The sequence below is a fragment of the Paramormyrops kingsleyae genome, chromosome 23 (assembly GCF_048594095.1).
Source record: "Paramormyrops kingsleyae isolate MSU_618 chromosome 23, PKINGS_0.4, whole genome shotgun sequence".
NCBI lineage: Eukaryota > Metazoa > Chordata > Actinopteri > Osteoglossiformes > Mormyridae > Paramormyrops > Paramormyrops kingsleyae.
Window position 1 is genome coordinate 14,891,738 of NC_132819.1, and position 25,377 is coordinate 14,917,114.

The 25,377-nt window shown below is 46.4% G+C and overlaps 1 protein-coding gene and 1 long non-coding RNA gene across 8 annotated transcripts in view; one reads left to right on the forward strand and one right to left on the reverse strand.

The window, feature by feature from the left end:
- Positions 1 to 25,142, forward strand: LOC140581842 (uncharacterized). Its single transcript, XR_011984856.1, has 3 exons — positions 1 to 91; positions 985 to 1,176; positions 23,935 to 25,142. It is a non-coding gene; the product is annotated as an uncharacterized lncRNA (long non-coding RNA).
- elmo1 (engulfment and cell motility 1 (ced-12 homolog, C. elegans)) overlaps positions 1,330 to 25,377 on the reverse strand; it is a 65,868-nt gene continuing 41,820 nt past the window's right edge. For 6 of the 7 annotated variants that reach the window (XM_023811918.2, XM_023811917.2, XM_023811919.2 and 3 more), the window contains 7 exons: positions 22,639 to 22,775; positions 8,057 to 8,220; positions 7,354 to 7,466; positions 4,681 to 4,788; positions 4,420 to 4,502; positions 2,836 to 2,913; positions 1,330 to 2,565 (listed from right to left, as the gene is read on the reverse strand). In XM_023811918.2, coding sequence (XP_023667686.1) covers positions 2,365 to 2,565; positions 2,836 to 2,913; positions 4,420 to 4,502; positions 4,681 to 4,788; positions 7,354 to 7,466; positions 8,057 to 8,220; positions 22,639 to 22,775 — 884 coding nt within the window. In that variant the 3' untranslated portion in view covers positions 1,330 to 2,364. Of the gene's footprint in view, positions 2,566 to 2,835; positions 2,914 to 4,419; positions 4,503 to 4,680; positions 4,789 to 7,353; positions 7,467 to 8,056; positions 8,221 to 19,195; positions 19,435 to 22,638; positions 22,776 to 25,377 lie in introns of those variants that run through there. The other variant, XM_023811922.2, reaches the window with a different exon arrangement.

Here is a 25,377-nt window from a genome sequence, read left to right on the forward strand (position 1 = left end):
GTGAGACCCTCTCAGCAGAATGCCCCCAAAGGCATGTGTGTGCATGACGAATTGAAAGCCATGATGAACCAGGCACATCTGTCCTGACACCGTATGTATAACCTCATTTTATTGATCGTAGTTAGGGTTAGCATTGATGGGTTTCTCCAAATATGCTCAATAATATGATATAATGGACACAATTTCTGTAAGATTTATATTAGTCCTGTTTTACAGTGAAATCTGGAATCAGATCCTTTTAGACCAGGGGTTACCAATATGGTGCCTGCGAGCACCAGGATTCCCCCAAGGACCACATGAGTCGCCCGCGGACTTGTTCTAAAAATAGCACAACTCACCAGGGAGCAGCGTCTAAAATTTAATTTTATCCTGTTTCTATTCTTCTTTAATCGCATTTGTATTTATATAGATTTCAAAATATCTTTTAAAAAAAACATTTAAAACATGTTTATTATACACGAAGTTTAATAAAATCATGAACATGATCAGTGTCTTCACATAGATGAGTATCATTAATCATTAATAATATATAACTCTAAAGGTAAACCGAGCAAATTTGTTATTTAAGAAGAGTGTATCAAACTGGTAGCCCTTCGTATGGCTAAGTACCCGTGAAGTAGCTCAGTTTCAAAAGGTTGGTGACCACAAGAAAGCCACAGGCAAGTCTAACTACAGGTGGCGATGCAATAAAAATGTAATGTTCAATGTTTGCTGTTTATGAAACCCGGGTGAGCAGTACATCTTTAACATTTCATACACGCTCTTTACAAATCAAAACGCTGATTGCGCTAAATTTAATTTTTTAAACCAATTTAATTATCTGGAGTTTCCATGACAACAGGTTCAGCTCTTTTAAAACGACGCTGATTTATATAGAGTAACTCACGAGTACTGTTTCATGCAGTCTTTTTGTTTATCTGTAGCACGATTTAAACTGCATGTGTGACAAACATCCGGTCTAAACAACGCGTCAATTTCAATTAGCAGAGACGATGGAGAACTGTGGATCCCGCACCGTCGCCGCCCCCGAACAAGCGACGTGAAATAGCAGCTGCTGATCCTGCAAATGAAAGCCGGCACCGGATTCGAATAGCTGAGGTGATTTCGAACTTTTTACGTCTCCGTGGACATCGTTTCATCCAAAGTCGCCACCCCCTCCCCGACATGCATCTTCAGGTAAGCAGAACAGGCTTTTTCTGACAGGAATGATTTTGCAATAACTGAGGACTAACCGAGAAACGTGAACATGACTACCTGCGACAGACTGAAATCTGAACAGGCCTCTTTATGAACCTGATGTAGTATACAGAAAGAGTAAATAACACAGAGTAAATTCAATTAGGCTTTAATGTAAACAGCTGATTTTAGGGCATTTAACGCTAACAAATGTATGAAAGGAACAATTTATTCAATTTAAATTAAACTTACACATACATCCAAATAGGCGGCAAGAACTCTGAGGGGAAATTAATAAAACCCACTGCTGAGACTGACAGGAACAATGTTGTAATACTAACTACTTGGCAGCTTCACAAAGATCGCTTAAGTTACACCAGCCTGGAAACAAAAGCATGTATTGCTTCAGAGTTGCTACGGCTGATATAGGAAGGGGGTGGGGGAGCCAGACTGGAATTAAGTGAGGATAAGGATAGTTTGCAGGCGTCAGACATGCCCATGGATTCTGGGGTAGACCGAAAACACTTCTTTTCCAGAGTGGATACACTGGATGCATTTTCCTCGTACACGTGTGTAACGTATAAGATGCACTTCATTTAACAGTCTGTGAAGCAGGAGTACAATATGGTTAACAGGTGTTAAGATAAATGCTGGACGTCACTCCCCCCCCCCCCCCCCGAGCGCTTCTCTCGACTATAGCTGCCAGTTCACTGCAGGCCAAAAACTACAACCCCCTGAGGCTTGGAAACTGTCCTGCAGCCGATACCCCCCTCCCCCCCCCCACCCCAAAAAAAACAAAAGATAATTTAAGAAAGCAGACTTCACCTTGCACAAAGAATATTCTACATCAACATGACGGGTGACAGCTTGGAGGAGTGGAACGACCTTGGTATGGGTCCCCTTCGCAGGAGCCCAGGCTGTGGTGTGGGGATTTTGAGATGTGAACACCAGACATTTCGTGGCCTCTTCAAGGACTGGCCATCATGGCCTCACTGGTGGTGTAACAACTTCAGAAGGCCTCACTGTAAAGTTGTTAAGTGCTAATACATTAAAATACACCTTTAAAAAAGTAATTTTAGCAATTGTGGCAAAAAAAGAAGACTGACCCATTTCTGTTCTTTTTCCTTACAAGTCATTTTAAAAGGTTCTTTTCCAGTACAGGTAAGAAATGATTGGTCCAGTTGGTAGCTAGTTGCAGTCGTAAACAAAGTCATAGTTGCTCGGCTCTTTGGGAATGGGGGGCGGAGCCTCAGGAATCTGGATGTTCTCGAGGTCGAGGAGGCGGAGCTTCATCTCCATGCTTAGCAGAGTGTCCAGGTCAGTCTTGGTGAAATCACTGGTCATCTCCTTCCCCAGCAGAGCGTTCAAGCCGTCTGTCCACATGCAGTACTGAAACACACCATGCCAAACAATGAAATCACTGCCCATGATGAGACCCACATCCATGGTCACTGACAGCAGCTCACTAGAATGCGAGTTTATGATGTAGACATCGGAGACAGGATTCACAGGAAACGCGCACATCAGTCAGCACAAAGAAAGATAACTGCTGATTGTAAATTACTCATTTTCCACCCATTGCATGGTAATAGCTCATTTCCAAGATAATTTCTTTAAGCTTGCCGAAAGTCTATGAAAATCAGAATAATCCTTACTTACCTCATGCTTATCGGGTGCGATGAAGTTCAAATATTCATCTGAGTCATACAAGACCGAGAAAGCCAGTTCCAGAACTTCCTGTGACGAGATAAGCCACACTGTCACAGAAATTCAACCGCTCCCTCCAGAACTGTCAAGTTTTTTTTCCCCTCAGCCAAATCGCAAAATTCTACAGATAGTAGACGCCAGACGGCTTGTCACACATCTCCTTCGGCCGTCGCGGAGGAGGACGGTGATTCGTCAGGTGACACGGCATTTTGTGTGTCGAGATCATAGATGAGGGAGTACACCTCACATACTACCATGACAGGCCCATTTTCCGACATGGTAAGTGTTAAACTGGCAAGCCCTGCACGACAAATTTTGGGAAAAACACGGGCTGCCTGCCCAGCTGACGTCGACATTTAACGGTTAACTGTTGTTCATTTGTCTCAAAACCTTGTTTACGTATTCAGTACAACTAAAACCTATTTTAAAAAATAGACTAACAATAAAGCAATTTCTCTTTTTTTTTATTCATCAGCTGTCTTACACAGAATTAGCACCGTCACATACAGCTGAACAATTCTAATTCTCCGGGGATCATTGTTGCATCAACGACCCAAGCGGATTGTCCAGTAAAAACGGACTGGATGTGTTTGCACTGTACATTTACTGAATGTCTTGGTAGAATCTCAATGGTTACAGTCAATTACACCCTCAAGTTAATTGCTTTGAGAAAGCTGGACGTTTCACGGTACCTTTGCTAAGAAAAAAAGGTCTTCTCATGTAGAACTGCCTTTTGTCAAACCAAGCAGATTTAAGAACAGCCATTCTGAATGCATTTCCACCTGGCTGGAGTCATTATTCTGTACGAGCAACTCTGGTACATTCCGATGGGTGTGGCCTCACCTCTTTCAGACCTCTATGACTCACTCACTCTCCACTATGATGGTGTGCGATGTGGCCACTACTGGGCAAGAATGTCGTGAATTGCTGGACCAATAAGGTCAGCTCAGCTGGCTACCTAGCTTCCCACTCCAATTCTTTTCGGGATTCACATGACAAACTCTCAGCAGGAATAGGGCCAGCGGGGGAGGGGGAAGGTGGTGGTAACACGGGCCAGAACACCGTCAGACAGAAGGAGCTCAACTAGCACTGCATTCAATCCAAGGTGAACTTCCAAGGACAGCCTTGGTGACGTGCAGAGATCCACAGGGTCCCTCATCCATCCTGGGCTTTTTCTCATGACCTCTTCCATCCTTATCATGGTGTCCCTGACATTTAATTCCCCTTCCTCCTCCAGAATCACTTGCATCAATCTCATCTTGACACTGTGCGTCTATTAAACGCCCGGATGGCTCATTACCTTCAACTTCTCAGTTGGGTTGGACACCTCATGTCTACTAGCCAAATTTTTTTTTTTTTAAATCTGACCCCACCCCTCTCCTAACGTGAACTCCATGGATCATCCATAAAAACCCATGAATCATCATGGAGGAGGGGGGCCTAAATGGGAAGGAGTGCCACTATGTGATGGCCTTCAGGAGACCGACTTGCGATTCATGGTGCGTCAAGCCTTGACGACGTCAAAGGCGAGCTTACCTTGTTCTGTTTGAGGGCCCCCTTCTCCTTCATGTGTGGACAGTCTTTCCCAGTCACGACTGCTTTGATGTCGGCCACGGGCACTTCAGAGGGAAGGAGGCAGACGGAGACGGGGAGAAACTGTTAACAGCTGCTCCATCATTTTAAACTTCCAGGGCGATCGTCAAAGTCACGTTTTACATTTGATGACTATTCATCTGCAGTGAGTTACAGTTTAAAACCCATTTCTAAAGCTGAACGTTCCAGTAGAGCAGTTCTCACGCTTGTCTTGCAGGGAGTCATGGGGCACCTCTCCTTGGGGGTGCTCCTCCAGGTCGCCATAGTGCAGGACTTTGTGGTTTGGCGACAGGCGGCAGTACCAGAACTTGTCTGCGGGATTGATGGAGAGGAGAGACAGCTGAAGGACAGAGTAAGGTGGTTGGGCGTCTAGAGTGTAAAACTGCCGCTTGGCCATGAGTGAACAACGGGGAGAAAAGCTGAGGGTTTAGAGACGGCCATTTTGCGCGGGTTTTATGTCATATTTTAATACGAAAACTCATGGACCTGCAGTGTTCAGGCACCATTGGGTGCTGAGGGTTATGGTGGTTGGGGAGGGTGTCTGGACAGGTAGAAAGGTGCCAAAGCCTGGGAGAGCAGGTGAGGACAGCCTGGGGCGAGGAAGGCGATTGCTGGCGAGCGACTGGGATGACCCGTCCAAATTGTAAACGCTGAAAATAGACACTTGGCAGGTTGTCCTGTGGCATTTATCTATGGGGTGCCCATGGAAGGCTGTGGCATCGGAAGCAACTGCTGACGGTCTTAAAAATGAGAATCGTCTGTGGCATGATCCTCACATCCGGACCCTATACTCTCACGGCAAAAATATCTAACTTGCAAACCCACAAATGAAGCAGAAAATGTATATTAGCACGTTTAAGGGCCAAACATTAAATAACCCAAAACTACACAACCTGCCTTCTGCTGACCCAGCCAAATGCTAGCAGTCTGAGAATTTGGTCTTACTTAATTGGTATAGCATTGGATTCCTTAACAGCATAGTGTGGTGTAGCATAGCTTAATAGATTGTAACATAGCACAGAGTAGTATAATTCTATATTGCATGGTGCATGTTGGTGTTGTACAGTGCAGTATCACAACACAGTGTGATGTACCCCCCCCCCCCCCCCAGCAAGGTCAGCTTCTGAATACCACGCATAAGCTGAACAGAAATCCGCTTTTTGCAGAATCCCACCAAACACAGAGGTCAAACGGGGAGTCGTTACCCGGGCGTTCTGCTGATGAAGCAGATGATTTGTTAAGGGGTCCGTGAGGCTTTCGGCCAAGTGCTCACGCGAGATGGCTAATTCAGGTTTAACTCATCTAATTAAAATGCTACAGAAGGCAGGGGTCTCCAGCATACTGGGGGGTGATTTATTTTTCCGATAATGGCAGGGCTGGTTTGTAATTGTGCCAAGATCGGTGCCACCCTCTGCCTGGGTCGGGGAACTGCAAAATGGGCAGAGAGACCCAGCCCTATAAAGAACGGCGGGGGACAGAATGGCCGTCACGATAGTCCAGTGACAGTTCATGTAATGACTTTGATCTCAATGCCCCACTCCACAAACATGCAAAGATCATCACACCAAAGCCGGTCTCTACAGCTTGCAAAAATGACACCCCGAGGGCTGGGCCAATTCATTTACCCTGAATCCAGAGAGAGGAATGCCACACAGCTTCCCCTCCTCCCTTTGAGGGAAGATGGGCAGGATACTGAAAGTGTGACCCGGCAGAGGAGGAGCCAAGTCTTCACAGGAGGAACAGGGAGCTGACAAAACGGGCCTCTGGGTAATTTAGTCCCCTCCAACTGTGAAAAGTGCTAAATTAAACAGGCAAACAGACAAGGTTTCCTTCAGAGTCTTTCCCGACATTACTCGGCTCATCCTAGCAAGTGAGGGCGAATGTGGGCTCCAGCGATCCACAGAATGCTGGTGATGGGAATGCAAGAGCTTTATAGCTTTATTATTATTATTATTATTATTTTATTATTATTATTATAGCTGTCACGGCTTGAGGGTCACTCAAAAAGGAGAAGCTGCTCTAGCCAGAAGAAGAGCAGCAGATTTATAGCTGTAACCACAGGATGTATACGCTTCACAGCACATTGAGTGAATGGTCCTTACTTTTATATTTATATATATATAAAAAAGTACCATTCAATATATATATTGAGTGTGTGTGTGTGTGTGTATAATATATAGTATAGTAGATTTGAAGGGGACTGCAGCATCCATAATAGAGTCAGGAATGTAATATGTCCTCCGGGCAGGATCTCAAAGTGTCCGGTTATCTTCTTAAGGGTCATACGATCCTGACGTTAAGTGCAGCATCTGGCCTCCTCAGCAGAGAGCAGATCAAATCAGTCAGTCGATCCATTATGGGGATCGATACAGGCACATCGCAGTATGAGCAGCTAAGGGTCTCTTTTGGGGGTGGAGGAGGGGGTGTGACAAAAGAAAAAAAACCTTGTGGCACAATGCAGATCTCGATGGATAACAACTCTGGACATTTCAAAATGTCAGGCCGCTGTCAGTGCCATGCATTTCTGGAAAGGTCCTCACACACAGAGCCCTCATTAAGTCACTCGAAACGAATAACCAGATCAAAGCTGCAAAGGTAGGGTTGGACCAAGAAACCTTATAAACAGAATAAATGTTTTTTTTTCGAAAGGAATACAGGTTGATTCCATCAGGTTGTTAAGGTCAGACAAGAAACTGGACAACTAGATAAAAAACAATTTTTATCTAGTCAAGATAAAGTGCTGACGTGCCCATTCTGGACGACTTTGAAGTGACAGTGATTTGGAGAACATCTGTCACTGTGACAACCAGTCTGTGACACGCTTGACCATGATACTTATGAGCATGACGGTGCCCAGGTGACAGCCAGGGGACCCACCTTGGCGCCTCCGACAGCTGATCTTTCTGAAGCAGGTTCCTTCACACAGCCGGTTGAGTCTCTGCTGTTTGATGAGCTCCATGATCTCCGGCTGGATCTTCTCCCGCAGCTCCCTGTTTGAAAGATGCTGGTCAGGGTGGCGGGGAATGTATACAGCCCACAGCCTGTCTGGCTCATTAGAGAGGCCGAGAGACCAGCACGTGGCCGGAGGGGACAAGGACATCTGACATTTACAGTCCTTTTTAACCATTCAGGCCTTTAAAAGACAGTTTGCGACCTATCTGGATGAGAAACCTAACATGGTAACACTACCACCTTCATTACATATTAACAAGCATCTTTTGAGTTGCTATGGCTAAAACGTCAATGCAATTAGCCACTAGTTATCACCACTAAATCGTTCCGTGTGAGTGAAATACTTCAGAGGAATTCACACCAAATTAGGGGACATTAGGTTGGCAACTTCTTTTGGTAACAGGAACTAAGTGCTGTCCTATCTCACATTTAGTCTTGCGTTAACAGACATTAACACTCACTCCGGGTTTCAACTGATTAGCTTAAAATGCAATGGTGGAGCTTTGAAATGTATATTAACGTGCCATAAATCAGATTTGCAGGTAATTTGACTTCACTGCATATTATAAACCAGTTCAGATAACGGTGCAAAATGTCGGTCATTTTAAATTGCCGGCTGTGAACTCACAGGATGGGGCGGGACTGAAAGTCTTCTTGGTTCATTCTCTCGGACTGACGGATCTTCAGGATCTCTGTGTAGCTCAGGTTCTGCAGGCGACTTTTGAACTGGTCCAGGGAGTTAGGCTTGGCGGTAAGAGCTCGCATGATCTGTTCCCTCACCACCTGCATCACCTGCGACAGAAGAGGGGGGAGATGCATTGTGCCACCTGCAAACATGATTGGTGGGGGGGGGGGGGTCAACTTGGCTGCAAATCCAGTACCAATCATGGGGGTTATGGTACGGAAGCTGTGGTGAATGACAGGCTTAAGTCAGCACTTTTGATGCGGCTGCTGCAAGGAGGAGACGCTGAGAAACATCCGGAAGAGCCAGTAGACAGTCCCTATAAGCTGAGGTTTACTGCATGTCCCCGAAGGACAGGGCTTAATGAGGTCGCGGCGGTGCTCCAGTCCCGTCAGCCGAAACCACGTTCCCAAAATTATACGACAACAAAGGGAAACCACCACAGGAAGTTGAGCCCACTGGGTTGGGTTGGTGTTTACACAGTTTACAAGTGAGAACACAGCTTAGTATAACTACATAGCATGGAAACCACTGAACGACAATAAATGTGTGAACAGTCCATTTCCAAAAGGATAAACGGTGCTGCCCAACAGCCCTGCGGTGGGTTGCACCAGCTAAGGGGAATTTTAATTTGAGTTTACTATGGACATAAACTGCCCCTACATGCATGAGTTTATGCACTACTAAAAAATAATCGGTTGCACCACGCAAATAGTTTCAACACAGCACTAAGTTATAACGTAAATTTTACACTACCCTTAACATTAGGTGTAATGTCCATCATAACAAAAAATAATGTTTAAAATGGCACAGATGAAACTAACCGAACAAAACTTTTTTGTTTTTAATAGTATAATGTAATCAGAGATAATTTTAATAATTTGTTACTGTTGATTTAGGACAAAACCAGGTCGCTGGCTTAGTCTAGTCAGCTAATGTTGGCTGGAAAGCTAGAGAAATACGTTGCCTTGCCATTGTTTGTTTCGCGTGAACCCTGTTCGTATTTCTCGAGCAACAAACATCTCATGTAGCAGAACGACTGTTAAGCACCTACAATAAATGTCTAACTGTACCACAAATTTGATAGACATACTAGCTAGTGGTATAACAGACCCTGGTTGATCCGTACAGATCCCCACCCCCATGAGTGAACTGCGGATTAACTGCAAAGTTTAACCTTGATAGTGCAAAATAGTTTTATTGCCGCCTGTCACTTCATAAATGTAAAATCATTTCTCACAGCAAGAGAGAATCCCCCACTTATGTGTAGGACAAAGGGAATTTTAGATTTTCTGTGAGAACACAACAAAAACTGCAATGGCATGCTAGCCATGGCATTTTTATTTCGTAGAGATCTGATATTCGGTATCGGCACCTACCCAGACCTATTTGACGGATCAGGTATTGGCCATATGCGACTGATCCACGTCAGGTACTAAGTAAATTTTTGGCAGTCTCTAAAAAGATAGCTCCTATTTCAAGTTAAATATGTTTGTTCGATCAATCGCACGACAGCTCTTTCCCATTTTAAATGTGTTTTTGTGGCATTCAAGCTGAACGCTAACGCCGCTACTCAGTCTTTCTGCTACTCAGTGGGTGTGAGCGCAGTGACTTCCGCCTGCTGTGACATCATGCGCATACCCTTTGCAGTAAGAGGTGCGTAAGAACATCAGGTAAGAATGTGACAATCTGAAAGTATTATCCACTTTTAACAGCAACTAGGAACGCAGCGATTTGCAGTCTTTGTGAGAACAAAGTTTTGGGAGGTGGGAGTAGCGTTTAGTGGAAAATCCCACTAAACGAAGCACATGCGATTATGCAAGTCAACGCAAGTAATATGAAAAAAGCAGTGGATGGTTTGAGAGTCGCTAACTTGGGCTGTTTTGCACACTTGCTACAACTTGTGATACAGGAGGGGCTGCTATCGCAGTGAAGAGTAAGTGATGCCAGTGGGAGAAACATTGTGGGGCATTTTAAACATTTGACATTTGCATATCCTCACTTGGAAGATATTTAAAATGAACTGCAAATGCATCAATAACGCTTAAAACAAGACATTCAAACGAGGTGGAACAGTATGTTGTGAATTTTTCTAGTAGCCTAGTTGAAGATTTTTTTTCATCTATATTTACTTCTTTTAAAAAAATAAAAAATAAAAAAAGAATATATATATATATATATATATATAAATAAATAAAATACTACTATATTATTTATTTATATAAAAATATTAAAGTAAAAAGCTCTTGTATTGGAATCTGTATCAGTATTGGCAGTTCAGTATCAGAGTCAGATCGGAACTGAAAAAATATGGATCTCTATTATTTTGTGATCTCCAGAAAACAACTTTGGCCATGTTGAGATCACGAAGAAAGTCGACCCACTGCTGCTCTATTTCGAGGCCCCAACTCTCAAACCTTGAACTGGTCAAACTAGCAGGTGCATATAATGGATAAAGTGAAGATAGCATATGTCACAGTGAAAAGGCTCATTTGTGGCGGGTGATCTCAGAATGTGTTTGGCATGGCACTTAAAACTCTGCCTGGGTTGTTGCAAATATAACAGAAATGTGCCTGGCCAATCAGGATGCAGGTGGTTAAGGCAGGGGGATTTGGGGAGAAGTATGATGACGAGACAGCTTCAGATATCACCATGCTGACATGCATGCCGAGGGCTGCACGAAAACATGGAGATGCGGTCGGCCACAGACTACTGATGCCGCACTCTTGGATGGTGCGTGGCTAAATCTCACATTTTTTAAACAAAGCAGGTAGACAGCACATGACTCAATATCACAAAACAGAACTCAATTACCAAGCAGAATATCAAAGAAATTAACTGAATTTGGATATTTGCCATTTTAGTAGTATTCCAAGGTACCTTGCACACATAACGAATCCTGTACTATTTACAATTCCAGCTGAAGGTAAGATGGTCAGGAAAGGCATAACTGCAGCCCAATACACTATTCGCTCATGAAGATGGAAATGACTTTTTTGGGTCACCATGTGACCCCCAGAGACTGTCAAAAATTTCATATCCAGAACCACCATTCTGATGAGCTAACTGGATGATTTGTGGGCTTGGATGCCTGAATGAGCTAATGGAACAATTGACACCCCAAAAGACCCCGGTCGTCTTGTAAAAAAACCTGCTCCGATCATGGATGTAGAGAGATAGACCTCGCAAGCATGCCACTCTATAGAAATGTGCTGTGAACATACAGGACTAGGAACACAAGGCAGGAATCTTATTAGGAAGACATTTCATGCGCTGCACAGAAGAAAAAAATGAATAAAAGTCCAGACAAGCAAGAATGCGAAAAAGAAAACAGAGAGCATGGTTCATCAGTAAGAAAAAATAAAGCAGGCATTTGTTTCTGCCCTCTAAGCTATACTAGGGATACAAGCTGCCATCTCCCATAATTCCCAGCTTCATCAATATGCACTGTGTGGCACTGTGGAGCCCACATGGACCAGAGGGGGGGGGGGGGGGGGGGAAGGGGGGCGTAGATGTGTACTCTGGAGATTATATGCAGCCTCACTCAAGTCACGGATTACGCTGCACACCCGCCACTGGTTGGCATCTCGAGAATGCCGCGCTCGGACATTAAAAGACAAACCCGCGACGTCTCTGTTCAAGGCCGTAAGACTTTAAATTCCTTGCTCTTGTCTGGCGAGGCCTAATGCAAATAAATGAAAGAGCGGCGCGGAGCTTGAATCTTGGCGGCTTTGCGTTTATCCCATCTGGAGCGAGGCTTGGCGCCCCATGCTTCCGAGGGAGGCTCCGCGACAAAGAGGAGAGAGACCGAGGCAGGAGCAAACCGGGACGGAAAACAACAGGCGATGGGCAATTAAACAAGCTGAAACACGGGCTTGAGATCCCAGTCACGGCCGTTCTATTTAAAAAGCAGCATGTGAACATTCATTACTCTGTTTTATATATATGTGTGTCTGTGTGTGTGTATGTGTGCGTGTACGTCTGTGTGTGTGCGTGTATGTGTGCGTGTGTCTGTGTGTGTGCGTGTATGTGTGCGTGTGTCTGTCTGTGTACGTGCGTGTGTGTAAGCACAGCATTTCGCAACACTGTTGTGTCACACCTCCAGGGTTTGGGGTTCGACTCGTGTGATGCAGGTTTACTCCAAGGACTTCAGTTACCTCCTGCAGTCCAAGGCAGTCGGCTTAACTGGTGTTTCGAAATTGCTGAGAGTGTGACTGTATGTGTGTGTTGCTGCCCTGTTGTGGAATAGCGCCCCCCACAGGGTGTATACTACAGTCCTGCCCTGAGCTCTCTGAAATAGGCTCCAGACACCCCCCCCCAGAATAATGAGGCATGGATGGATATATATGGATTAAAATATGTCTGTATAAATCAACTGAGTAATTTAAACTTGGTGCCGGAGACAGGAAAGATTTATGGCGGAGCTGTTTCTTCCCCCCCTCTCACTTTTAAGTCTGGAGGACGGAGGACAACAACCTGAAAGAGACCCGTTTCTGCAGTACCATTTAGCATGAAACATTTTCATTACAGCTATTAACCAACACGCTACACACAATTTATTCTGCGTAAACACAGAATTATCTCTGGTTTATTATAAGGTGAAACAAACACACTTTCATGTTTAAACAGCACTTAGCTTTAAGCTACTGTTGGAACAGAGGCCTCCATCCCCGGAGTAAAGGGACACTCTCATAGTCCACGCCTGGCCAGGGTGTGTCCCTGCTTTAGGACACTGCTGTCTCTCTTCACAGGCGCTTCAGCCAATCCTGGGCCACAAGCCTATGCAGGCCTGTTAAGCGACCTGAAAGGCAACTGGCGGCCTTCGTCTGTTGCCATAGCTCTCCGATTGGTTCATCCTGCAGTTTGCAAGACATGTCTGGTCTTGGCGCTTCCCCCCCCCCCCCACCATGGAGAATGGGCTGGTCCAGCTCAGAATCATTCCACCAATCCCACTCAGCTCATCGCCGGACCCCAGTAGCCGCACCACGCCTCACTCCGGTTACACAGATGACGGAGCGCACTTTCATCAGAAGATGCTTGGCTGACTAATTATTGCCGGGACTCAGTGAGGATTATCGACGTGCTTGGCGTCACGCTCCAGTGGAAGAGGTGGGTGTCAGTAACCAAGAGACCCCCCCCCAACTCCTTCCAGCATCTCTATCCTGGTAATTCCCCTGCTTTTACCGCACTGACTGAAGTCTCCTACTAGGCTTCCACGGCTGAGTAGGCCTGTGGGCCATGAGCAGATTTATGTCCCCAGACAGAGTCACCACCTCTCCCTTATCTATCAGAGCAGGAGGCTCGATACCCTGGACAGCTCCATAATGAAGCCTTATATCCCCTCCCCGGGTGCTTCAAGGTATCATTCACTGTATTATGTAAATAACGGCCCGCAAGCTTGAACGACGTTCCCCTCCCTCACATAAGGAGCAGTCAATAGTGCCGACGTCATCATGCCTTCTGTAGACTGCAGCCGTAGCCACAGCTAAAGCTCCAATCGCACTGAGCTATTAATAAAAATGCTGTCGCTCCGTTTGTTCGCTCCCTCCTCTGCCGCCGGCCTGCCTTTCTCCTCTTCCCACCCGTGCAGACGTTCCTCTTCAGGGTTTGACGGGCGATTCCTTTCCTCTGGCAGGATCCGTCAGTGACGACGGCACCGGGTGTCGCCGCGCGCCGTCTGAAGGCAGGAGAGCAGAGACTCATCCAGCCCACTTGCCGCAGGTCACCCGTTGATCAAAGCCAACAGCCGGCATTTGAATTCCGACCAGCAGAGCAATGTTCTGTAATGCTCTAGTTCTTCAAAACCAGATATTTACTTATTTTTGGAAAAAATCTAGAGGTGGGGGAAAAATTTATATAAAAAAAAAAAAAATCCACCAGATGATGGCTGATAATCACCGACTTCCTCTGTATGTGGATTAAAAACACAGCAGTTGCCAGGAAAGATTGTAGCAAACGTTACGGACAAAATGCATAAAATTGAGACTCGTGATCTGGGCTCTCCCAGCAGGGGACGCTGCCTTTTGCCAATACATGACCAGGCTCCTTTAATTACTGCCTTTCCACTCACACCATTCCCATTGACTGCCGGCCATCCCCGACCCCGCTGGGGCACTCGGACGGAGCTCTTGCACGGAGCTGGGCGTGAATAATTAATGCAACGCTATGGAAGTGTGAGATACCCTGAGGGAGCCATCGACGGCTTTGCGGGTGGAAGCGACAGAAGGAGAAAACCGCTAAGACGCATCTTTAAATGTATGCCACCACAGCCCTGAGACAGTGGCCATGTTTCAAACAAACAAGCGACCTTAGGTCTTGCAGCCACCATAGACGATGTAGGGTTAATATAGATTTATTAAAATGCCATAGTATTCTGCATATTAAATTAATGGCTATTAAACTCGGTTCGGAGCATAAACTTGTGTCACAGACTATTTATGCAACAGATACACATAGTCCTACAGTAAGGGAGGGTGAGAGAGATGTAGAGATTGGAAAGTCAGAGGGGTTTATGGGAATGGTCCTCTACGGCACGGATCTCTCTCGGAAGGACGGTGCAGTTAGCCAACAACTATCAGCTACATTCAAACCTCCTCAGGACATCTTTCCCGACATTCAGGTCAGCAGTTGTTCTCAAAAGGATCCCCAGATCAGTCTGGACCATGCCGAGCCTCATGAACTCTCCACGTCACCTGATCTTGCTCTGAGGGCATAAATGCTTGCTCCCCCGACTATCAGTGAATGATACCAGGATCCTCGCTCACTAATAAACTGGATGCTAGCGACATCATTTAAGGGCTGTCGATATAACCGGGGAATCTGGAAAATTCAGAACCACGGAATAATCCAATTCTCCACCTTAAATATGTGCTTTTTAAATTCAGCTAAAACAAATTAAACACTGAACACAATGAAATGCCACAGTACAAGTCAGAGCATTTAGCAGAGGTGGCGTTACAGCAAAATCCCGTTATAGTGGACTCGCTTATAACAGAATATCGCCTATAACGGACAAGGTCCGCTGGTCCCAGCCGTGCGCCTTTAAGAACATGCAGAAAAAGCATCGGATATGGCGGACTCGCATATTATGGAATTTCCCTTATAACGGACAAACAATTTGTTCGGCTATAACGGCCATGCAGCTCCGCCTACAAGGCGCGTGGCGTGCCGGTGATATCCAGCGCAGATATGTAGTCGGGATTATTTATAGTCACGCATCTGGTCAGGTAAAGTTGGATTACTACATGTACAATATAATAATCTATACCACAAGTGTGTCTGCTGAGGTGTGGCATGAGTAAATGGTGTCCTGTAGTTGTGTTCTGGCCATACAGCAACTCTGGATATAACAGACTTTGGATATAATGGACTGTTTTGCCAGGTCCCTTGAAGTCTGTTATAACGGGATTTTACTGCATTTACAAAGTAACTTTTACATACAATTAGGTTAGTCCATTTTTCCTCTATTCCCTAACCTACAAAAATATTTCATCCAGAAAGAAAACACGACAGGAAATCTGAACAGTACACCCCGAAAGGCAAAGTGAGTAATGGTTCTGAACCTGCCAGCAGACAGCACCTTTTCCACAACCTTGGTGCTTTGGACCCGCAGTACATTGGAAGACGGGGCGGGAGAGGCTGGGATGGAGAGTGGGAGACCCGAGAACGCTTTCTAGAGGGAACGACAGAGCTGCCAGTAACGACAAGGAGGAGTATCATGCCTAACTGGGATGAACAGAGAAGGCGGCGCTACGGGCAAGAGACCACAGCTGTGTCCACAGACCTGTGGGCTCTGCCCTCTCTGGGCCCACCCTTCGTAGCACTACCCACACCATCCCTCTATATATCTGCACGAGTAGAGAATGAGCAGTGAAGAGGATAGAATCATGAATTCCAGTTCAATTTTATACTGCTCACCAAGTCCAATGACTGGATGAAAGCTGGCCTACGATGGAATCAGCATGCTATCCCATGCAGCTCAAAGGCACAACCCTTCGATTTCACAGTGACAGCCTCTTCAAGCTATGAACTCGGACACAAGTATATTTGATACCTTTCAGTTGGCCTTTGCTATATAAAGTGAAAAACAATGTCATTTGTCAACGTCGATTCTCCCTGTGGTGCATTTCTAAACCTCAAATCGGTGACTGTGGCTAACCGAAGAATTTGAATGCAAGATGGATTATTTAACACGGAAAGTGCAGGCAAACCCAAGGCAGTGAAGTTCAGGTCTGAGGGTACTCAGAACATTCAAGCCGTGCTCATTATAATCTGACGTTACTCTGACTTCCCCTTCAACGTGTCCCATCTGCTGTCCTTTAGGCTACTTCAGAGCCCATCAGATGTTGAGTCACTGCCCCACATGCCTACTCAGTAAATATTTTACAATGTCAGGTGCTAATTAACCTTGTATAAAGGCAGGAGGTCTACAATAATGGCAGTTAGGGGCAGTTTCGTCATCCAATTCTGACACTGCTAACATTGATTCGTTATTTACATCGCATTTTGCCGAACCGGACTCCAGATACCGATTATCACACCGGCGACTGTAGCTCTAGTGCACGACTGCATGGTTGTTATTACCTGTTAATCATCTGTTAGCTGAACCAGAAAACCATCTCCACAGTATCTACTATTCCTCCACTCAAGGCATAGTGAGCTTTAACCATAACACAGGTGGACGTGGGGCTGGAGCCTCGGTTGCCTGGCAGCCAGAATGTGCTGACGATTACCTCCTAGTAACCAGAATTTGGGACATAACAAGGGTCCGACAGATTGACGTGCCGCTCTTAGCTAATAACCCCCTGCAGGTCTGCTTGCGAGGCAGACTGACCGAGTGACTCGGCTTGGCATGAACAGCCAATTACCGGTACAGGAGCTGACAAGCGGCCAATAGGTGGCGCCAAACTCGATTCAAGAAAACGTTACATCTGAAAATCAGAATTACAGATGTTAATTTCTTTCTTTATTGCTTGTCAGCGAAGGACGTTTGTGCTCCTTGTCTGAGAAACCATCTGGAACTATAGACAAAGAGGATGGAAATCTACCTGATCCAGTGGTGAAATATTCAAGGTTCTGGTACAAGCTCTTTGGACATAGTCACATTCCACACAATCGGATTCCAGGCCAACCTGCAATTAAAATTAAACTTACAACAGTTTGTCATTCAAGACCCTCAAGTGAAAGACCTGAGCCTCATAAAATATATGCCATTGGCCACCAGACGTAAAACAGTAAATGGAAACAACTGGCCATAAATCCATTTCTCGAGATGGGGTCAGGGAGAATGAATGGCTAGGTACATGGGTATGTGATGTGGCTTAGCGGTTCCTGGCCCCGGTCGGTCCTGAAGGGATGCAGCAGTCTTCCCCACTGCTCTTTAAGCGGCTAACAGCTTGAGCACTGATGTGGGAGGACAGATTGGTTCAATTAGCATAGCTGTTAGTTTAATTGAGCACTGATGAGCTTCGCCACACAGAACAGGATGTGCGTACCATAGCCGCTCAGAACAGCGGTCCACAGGGGCGGGGAAAAAAATAATAAATGCTTTGCTTAAGAACACAACGGCTTTCTACCTGTCCCCAGCGACCCGTTTCAGGTAAAACGGCCTCAGGGTAGCAAACGCAGCTTCCAGTCCGGGTCAGAAAGTGGCCACTTATGACCAGAGTAATGTCCCCTGTTGCCGCATCACAATTAAATTGCAATTACTGTGCTCGTCTGGCTGAATGAAAAGCAGACTGAGGGTCAGCTTAGTGTGTATCAAGCATATGGGAATACAGGGATGTGTGAATGTCGTGGATTAAAATGGTAATCCGGGGTGTCACGTGACTGAGCGGTATGGTGACACAGCACACCTGGGCGGGCGGCCGCACAGGTCACACACAAACGCTCCCGTCAGGAAAGCCCTAGACTCAGAGCATTTCAGTAGGAAAGCTAATTTTGGACAATGCAGCCCCGATGTTTGTGCTTTGCGACCACTATTTCTGATTTCACATTTACACTATTTAAAAACAATGAGAGATCAACAATTAAAATATAACACTTTCTTAATGCATGTAGAAAATATAGAAATATACAAGCGGCCCCTCTGATTACCAACGACCTCTGAAAACAATGTTTCTCCATTTCTGTTGGTAAGAGAATCTCTATCAAAACCAGATGAACAGATCAGGACTGTTGGGCTCCAAAACACACACACACACACACACACACGACCAAGCAGTCTCTGCTAGAGGCAGGACCACAGTTGTCTGGGTTTTTCCAAAGATGCGCTGATCCGTTCCGGGAGAATAACAAATAAAAAAGCCGATTCAGGCTGGGGAATATATAAATAGATCAGTTGACTCCACAGCAGCAGAGGGATGAACCTGCGTGGAATAAGGGATGAGCTGCTGTGGCCAGCGGCCGTGCGGAGCCGATCCGACCGAAGCTGCCTCCGGCTGCGAGCCTCCGTCAGCGAGCCTCCGTCAGCACCGCGTGCAGGCTGACAGGCAGAGACGCAGGGACAGAGCCGGTTCAGAGCAAAGCCCCGTTGGTCCAAATGAACCCAGAGCCACGAGCGGCGTCAGTCGAGAGAGTGAACGGCATGCGAGCTGACCTGTTTCTTCATGATCATATTGTTGCCAGCGAAAAAAAAAAAAATGAAGGAATTTACACCAGTGCAGAAAAAATGTTATTTACATATTTGTTGAATCGCTGTATAAAAAGCAGTTTAATAAATATAGGCAGTGCGACAGTAAGAGTAGCACGGAAAGATGCGCTTAACCTTTGAGGCAAATGGAGCTCTGAGAATGGGAGTAAACAAAGGCAAGGTGGTGAGCTGCATGCTGGGGCAGCGGCCGCCGCCGCGAAGGCGCAGCGCCGCACACGCACCGCATTTTAAACTGCGTCTGTGAATAAAGGCGGGTGTTCAGTCAAAAGCTTGAAAACCTCAGCATCTGGCCAGACCTGAAAGCCACCCTCCCCCTGACCCGCGCGCTCAATCCGAGCTGCAACAATAAAGCCTAATGAAACGACCATCGATAGCCGCCCCCCCCACCCCCACCCCACCACCACATATCTCAGTAAAACGCCTAATCTACTTACACGCAATCGCCACATCCATGTTCCCCCCCCTCGTCGCTCCAGTAATCACATGTCTAGGGGTGAGCACCGTAGACAATGGGGGCTGGGGCTGATCGTCTGAGAGGCGAGATGATCGCAGAGCAGGCAGCAGATGGTCCCAGGCAGAAGCTCGCTAATGAACGCGGCTTTGAGCGCGGCCATGTGCCGAACACGCCCCGCGCTCCTGATGTCGGAATACGATACAAGCCCAGGAAAATAAGCACACAGCTCCGCTTATGTTTATCCAGGCTGCCGCCGCTCTATTGGCCGGCCGACGCGGCAAGGCCGGCCAATCGTGGCGGCGCACTGTCACATGGGGGTGGAGCTAGAGGAGGATGGGGGATTGGGGGTGGGGTGGGGGGTTTGGAGGTAGGCAGGCAGCCTAAAAGCACTACTAGATCACTGTCACTGAGCCAGGACGTGGAGAGGCAGCCCGTGCTTGTGTGGAAGGCCGGCAGCCGGCTTCCGGGAGAGACAGGCAGGGCAGCCCCATCGGGCGCGAGAGCGGCTCCCCAACTGCCGTCTCCGAGGCAGTGGAGCGGTGATTAGGATGCGGTATCCATGGAGACCAGATTAAGTGCTGCCCGGCAGATTTGTGGGAGAGAGCGGCAGCAGTGGTGAGCAAATGCTCTTTTGCTTTTCTCCGCGGCGCATCGTAAAATGGGCCGAGCTGCACTCTCGCGCTCGCATGCGGAGATGGGCTGAACAGAAGGCTCACGGGGTCAGAGGACCGGTGGCGCTAACAGCCGGTCAACACGGCCCCTGGTACGAGTGGTAAGTGGGATGTTTATACCTGAAAGGCCCACTGTGGTAACTACAGCTTAAATGAAGTCTGCTTGACTAATGTTCATTCCCCCTCCCTCTGCCCCCAGTCAAATTCTCTCACACTTCATTTCTGAAATGATTATTCTGATCTCTATTATTAGTATCACTTCTGTTCTAGCAATTTCCCAACAGGATCCCATAAACATAAATGCTGAGTGTGGAAAACCGGTCAGTGACAGATGACAGGATGAACCCGCCCACTGGGGCCCCATAGGGGCCCCATTTCCCCTCTCACCTTATGCCTTACACTGCGGTGTAGAGCAGGCATTTACATTAATCAATTTCATAAAGTGTACCTCAGAGGTCAGCCTCTGAAGCAAACAGGTCTATGACTCAAAGACCAAATCCTGTCTAGTGAAATATGATTGGAGGCTGATTTATTCATTTCTGATGCTGAACTATGAAAGGGCCACTTTCATATCTACAGATATTACATTTATTAGTTTGTTTTCCGTACCTTACAGTCACATTCACTGGTGTCTCATGACGTTTATATCCCATGAGATTTTAATAAGAGAAAATTGCGACCTATCAGAGAATAAACCATCCCCCCCCCCCCCTTGCAGTCACTGAGCATGACTACTTCCAAAATATCCAGGCCTGAAATGGGAATTATCTTATGATTAAGAATCGAACAGGAAAGAGCCCAGCACCCAAGCCAAGCTGCAATAACGATCTTAACATAACACATAAAAAATCTGCCCATTCAGCCAAATGTAGCTCACTGCCATGAGATCTTGGTGTCTGCCAAGGGCCATTACCCAGAATCCACGTCACTGCAGAAGAGCTGCCTTCCACTGTCCACTCCGGAGCGTGACAGTAGCTGTTAAGGGGTGGAAATGGAACGGCCATAATTACGGCTTTCCAGATGGCAGGGGACAGGAGCCAAGGCAGGGTGAGACCTCGCCAGGGACGAGAGACAGGTGGAGCTAGTCCGAAATATTAAACAGTGCCACCGTATTTGGAACTGCAGAGTCTTGGGGGATGACAAAGGCACCTGGGACATATTTCAGCACAGAGGACGACAAGGGCTCACACGTGCTTATTTGTCCAAGGTCGAAATGCCCGGCTTGCAATTTGAGAAAACACCTCAGTCTGCAAGCTGTAAGAAAAAAGGCATTGCAGGCAGGTGTATGCAGGCGGGGAGCACTTCTGAAAAGTATCATAACCCACATGCCCTGCCCCCCACTCCCCAGAGAAGGCAGGTCATCCACACCGGCCTCCACACCCCTCCACTCCCCCATAAAATGTCATTTGACTCCATCCCTCTTTGCAATTTCATCCAGCTGTCTCCAGGCCAGGACCTACCCATCATTCTGTGGACATATGGGCATTCCCTCCAGCTTCCAGGAGGTCCAGGCTCTCAACAACAAATTCACCAGCAGCCCCACAACCCCGCACCGTGAGACATGCACACGAGGTCCGCAGTGACCGACCCAGATCTCCATCTGTCCGAGATCACCTAGACAAAACAGTGCGGACACCTCCATCCATCTCCTTCCAGACAGCCTGCAAAGCCTTAGCAAGACTGTGACTTTTAAAGGTTCATTAGATGATAAATTGTTTACCGCATGTTGCAGCTGACTCTATGAAACCCTGTGCTGAGCAAGACAGGAGGAACCGATCTTCTGCAGAATCCATTTAATTATCTGTCTTAGAGTAAAAACAGCTGAAATGGCTGAAATAGCCCCCCCCCCCCCCCCACCCAACAGAGGGTACAGCATCACCACAAGACGTGGAAGCATTTGCGAATTCATACACACCCCATTCCATTCACGTGGAACACAGCGCCGTTAACACCATATGTAGGCCAACTGTAGGGTTGTCAGGTGTGACACGCAAGAGCCAGGGAGTCACCAGAGCACACAGGGTGGTTAGAGACCCCACCCAGTCAGCAGTCATGTTCAACAACACTCCCAGTATACATCTTTAAAAGTGTATACTTTGTACTTATCACTGGGACATGGGATGGGCTTACTGATAGGAAAGCTTGGTTACACCCGTGAGGATTCAGAACTGCCACACTGAGGCCCAACAGCCGGTCCCAAAAGCGGACTGGAAAACATCCTAATTCTTATTGCCTTCCAGTCAGCCTCACACTCGGACAGCAAGAGGCCACTGTGCTTCTGGGCTTTTCCCGCCAACAGGGGCCGGCGTGTTCAGAGAGTAGCAGAGACATGGATTGCGAAACACGATTAAGCCGACACCACTGCTCGACACCGAGACAACCTTTAATCTGTCATCTCTCTTCACCACAAGCTATAAATAAAGATACATACCAAAAACAAAACTGGGGTTACAGTTTGCTGAATGAGCTCCTGTTCCGATTAATGTCACCCTCAAGCTATTTTTTCCACAGTCCTACGTAACAACAGAGCACACGCAGCACGTCTATAATCCGGATTTCACCTGGTTTACTGTTAAGATGAGGCTCCCAAGACTGACGTATGCTAATTAAATATTAGCTTTCCGCAACCTCACTCTTTCCTCATCGGTTTAAGTACCACCCCTCGACCACTAATAACAGGGAAAATGATCCCGACTGATATTATTGGTCGGCCAAAAGCACCAATCAGGCACAGGCACTTCTGCCTGCTTACCTTGTTGAAGTCCTCAGAAGTTGCTCTCATCTCCTTCCAGGTCTTGTTGAGCAGCTGAATGCAGATGCAGAAGAATTCCTCAAAGGCGCGGTCATGGGTGAAGAACATGGGATGGAAGTCGCGGCAATTCTCGCTGGCTATGGTCAGAGGGGGAACATGGGAAAAGGCGTCAGACTCACGCAGCTGTAACACAGTTTGTCAGCCGAGTGGAAACGCCCTCCGTAGAGTGGCCTTTAAACGTTAGTGAGCGTTAGCCCAGCTCCGCACAGTCAGCTGTGAACCTGACACAGCTTTAATTATCCTTCTGCTGCAGGCATCTCTCTCCTAGCCACGTACCACTTAACGCACTCCAGTGTTTCTGACGGTGATATTTTCTCCCCCAAAACACGGTCGTTTTTGATTATTACATTACATGGTGCATTAAGCGTCCGCTTACAACAGGAAGAGCGGATGGATGTGCAAGCATCACCGTTAAATGGAAAAGGCACGGACGTGACGTCCGGAAATCTGATGCTGCCCACTGCCAGCATCGCATTCTGGCATCTACAGAAACGCGCAAATGTGCAGGTGAAGGTTCATCCGGTGCCTCTGCCCCCCGCAAGCTCATGCTCTCTCCGTGGCAGGACACATTCTAAAATAAGCATTTACCTGAAGGCCCGCGAGACAGGGGCAGTCTGGAGACAGCAGGGCAAACGCCTTATTCGACACATTTGCTGCATTAGCAAATCACCAATGTTTGTTATCAAATATATTTTTATAGGCTATGAGAAAAGCAACCTGCACAGCGGTTTGAGAAAACTAATGGCATGTCCTGTGAGAGTATTACCTGTTCCCCACTAAAACAAATATTTGACAAGACATCTGATCAATTTTTATAATACGGAACCTAACAGTCATACTAATGGAACACATCTGAACGGGAGGGAATAAAAATCATTTCCACTTGTCCATTTGCTCTTGAGAAAAAAAGATATAACATTTGTCTTAAGGAACAGGGATATAATTCAGGCTTTCATTAATCAAGTATTATAGGCTTGCATTGTTCATCACTGAATTCTTAATTCATGTACTGCATTCTTAATGATGCTGCAAGAGTTACCCCCCACCCCGCCCCCCCCAGTTCCGCAGTCCATGAATACCAGCATAGTTTCTTCAAACTAAAAAAGAAAAAACCTTTGACCGGCTGTCATGGGAATTATTGCACATAACACAATCGAGCTCACAAATTTGTTATTTCCCAAAAGTTAACATAGTATTAACCACCTACAAACCTATTATAATTATCACCCATTGCAGGTACGGCAAAGGAAAGGCACAGCTAAAGCGAGTATGATGTCGAAGATTAATTACACACCTGTGTTAAACGTCAAAGAGGATGCCATTACCCACGGAATACAGGTCTCCCTTACTGTTCTGAGGATTGAAAGGAGTCTCGACAAAAAGTCACATAAGGTATTATTTGGATATAGGATATAACAGCTATAGGTACGGACTGCAGCACCAGGGCAAATCCGCCTGGGTCACAATGAAACCAAGCCTGCAAGCAACTGGGCCTTCATTTGGACAGACACGATCAGCCCAGACACCCACTCTACTTGACAGAAATAACAAGTCCAAACCAGCACCATCTGCAGGGAGTACTGGGACCAAGTTGAGAACCGATTCTCGGGTTCTGAGTGCCCGGGGAAGGTTTATTCGGAAGCGTTCGTTGACCAGGTGATACAGGCAGAGCTGGAGGGTGTAAAATAAGGGTTTAATGTACAAAGAAACCAGGGTCTTAGTCTGTAAGAACGTACCCTCACTGGGGCCAACTGTGACACACTGAGCTAGGAGCCAGGGCGGTTTCGTACGCATCACAAACAAATACAGGAGCTTTTATATAGCCTTAGCATACCATCACAACACACAGCATGAATCCTGGACTGATCCAATGTCTAAAAAACACAGAACCAGAGAGGGGATCGTTTTAATGGGAATAAGGGTCGTCCACAAAGCAGATGGAAGCAATACATGTTTAGCAGGCTCAGGACTCCAGCTCCCATCAGCCCCCTCGCTAGGCTGTACTTAATGAACCTGGCCAGGTTTAGCAGGCTCAGGACTCCAGCTCCCATCAGCCCCCTCTCTAGGCTGTAATTAGCCCTGCGTACAATTATCTCTCCCCGAGTCGGAACTCGGATGAAAACGTCATGAAAAACGTCACTTCGGAAACACACCTCTTTTATGACGTTGATGTCGGACAGAGTTTCCCATGACGTCATTTTAACATGGCAGCTTACACAGTCAAAAGTAATTCTATTTTATAAGTATTTCAAAATGTTTATTTTGTTAAATGTATTAATAGTTATAAATGGATCATGCCATATCATGACCGTAAACAGTATCCTAACATGCAATATCAGATTTTCACAAGACTTGTTAGTGTATTTACAAAGTTTGTAGTTTATAGTTTGTAAGTTTGTAAAGAATATCGCTATGAATGTACTAAAATATTTTTAAAAGCTTTTAATGTGGTTTGACTAGTTCGTGTTTCTTGTTTGTATGTCTCTCGGAAAAAAGAAAGAATCTCACTTCAAATCTGCTAAAATATAAAGCAACAACAAACAGCAGCGTGTTCATGGAGCAGCCATGTTTGTTCCGAGATGTGGTAGCTCGAACGGGAGATTGTCGGACGTGATGTCACTCACCTCGCTATTTCCAAGTTCCGAGAGATAATCGAACGCACCATAATGAACCTGGCCA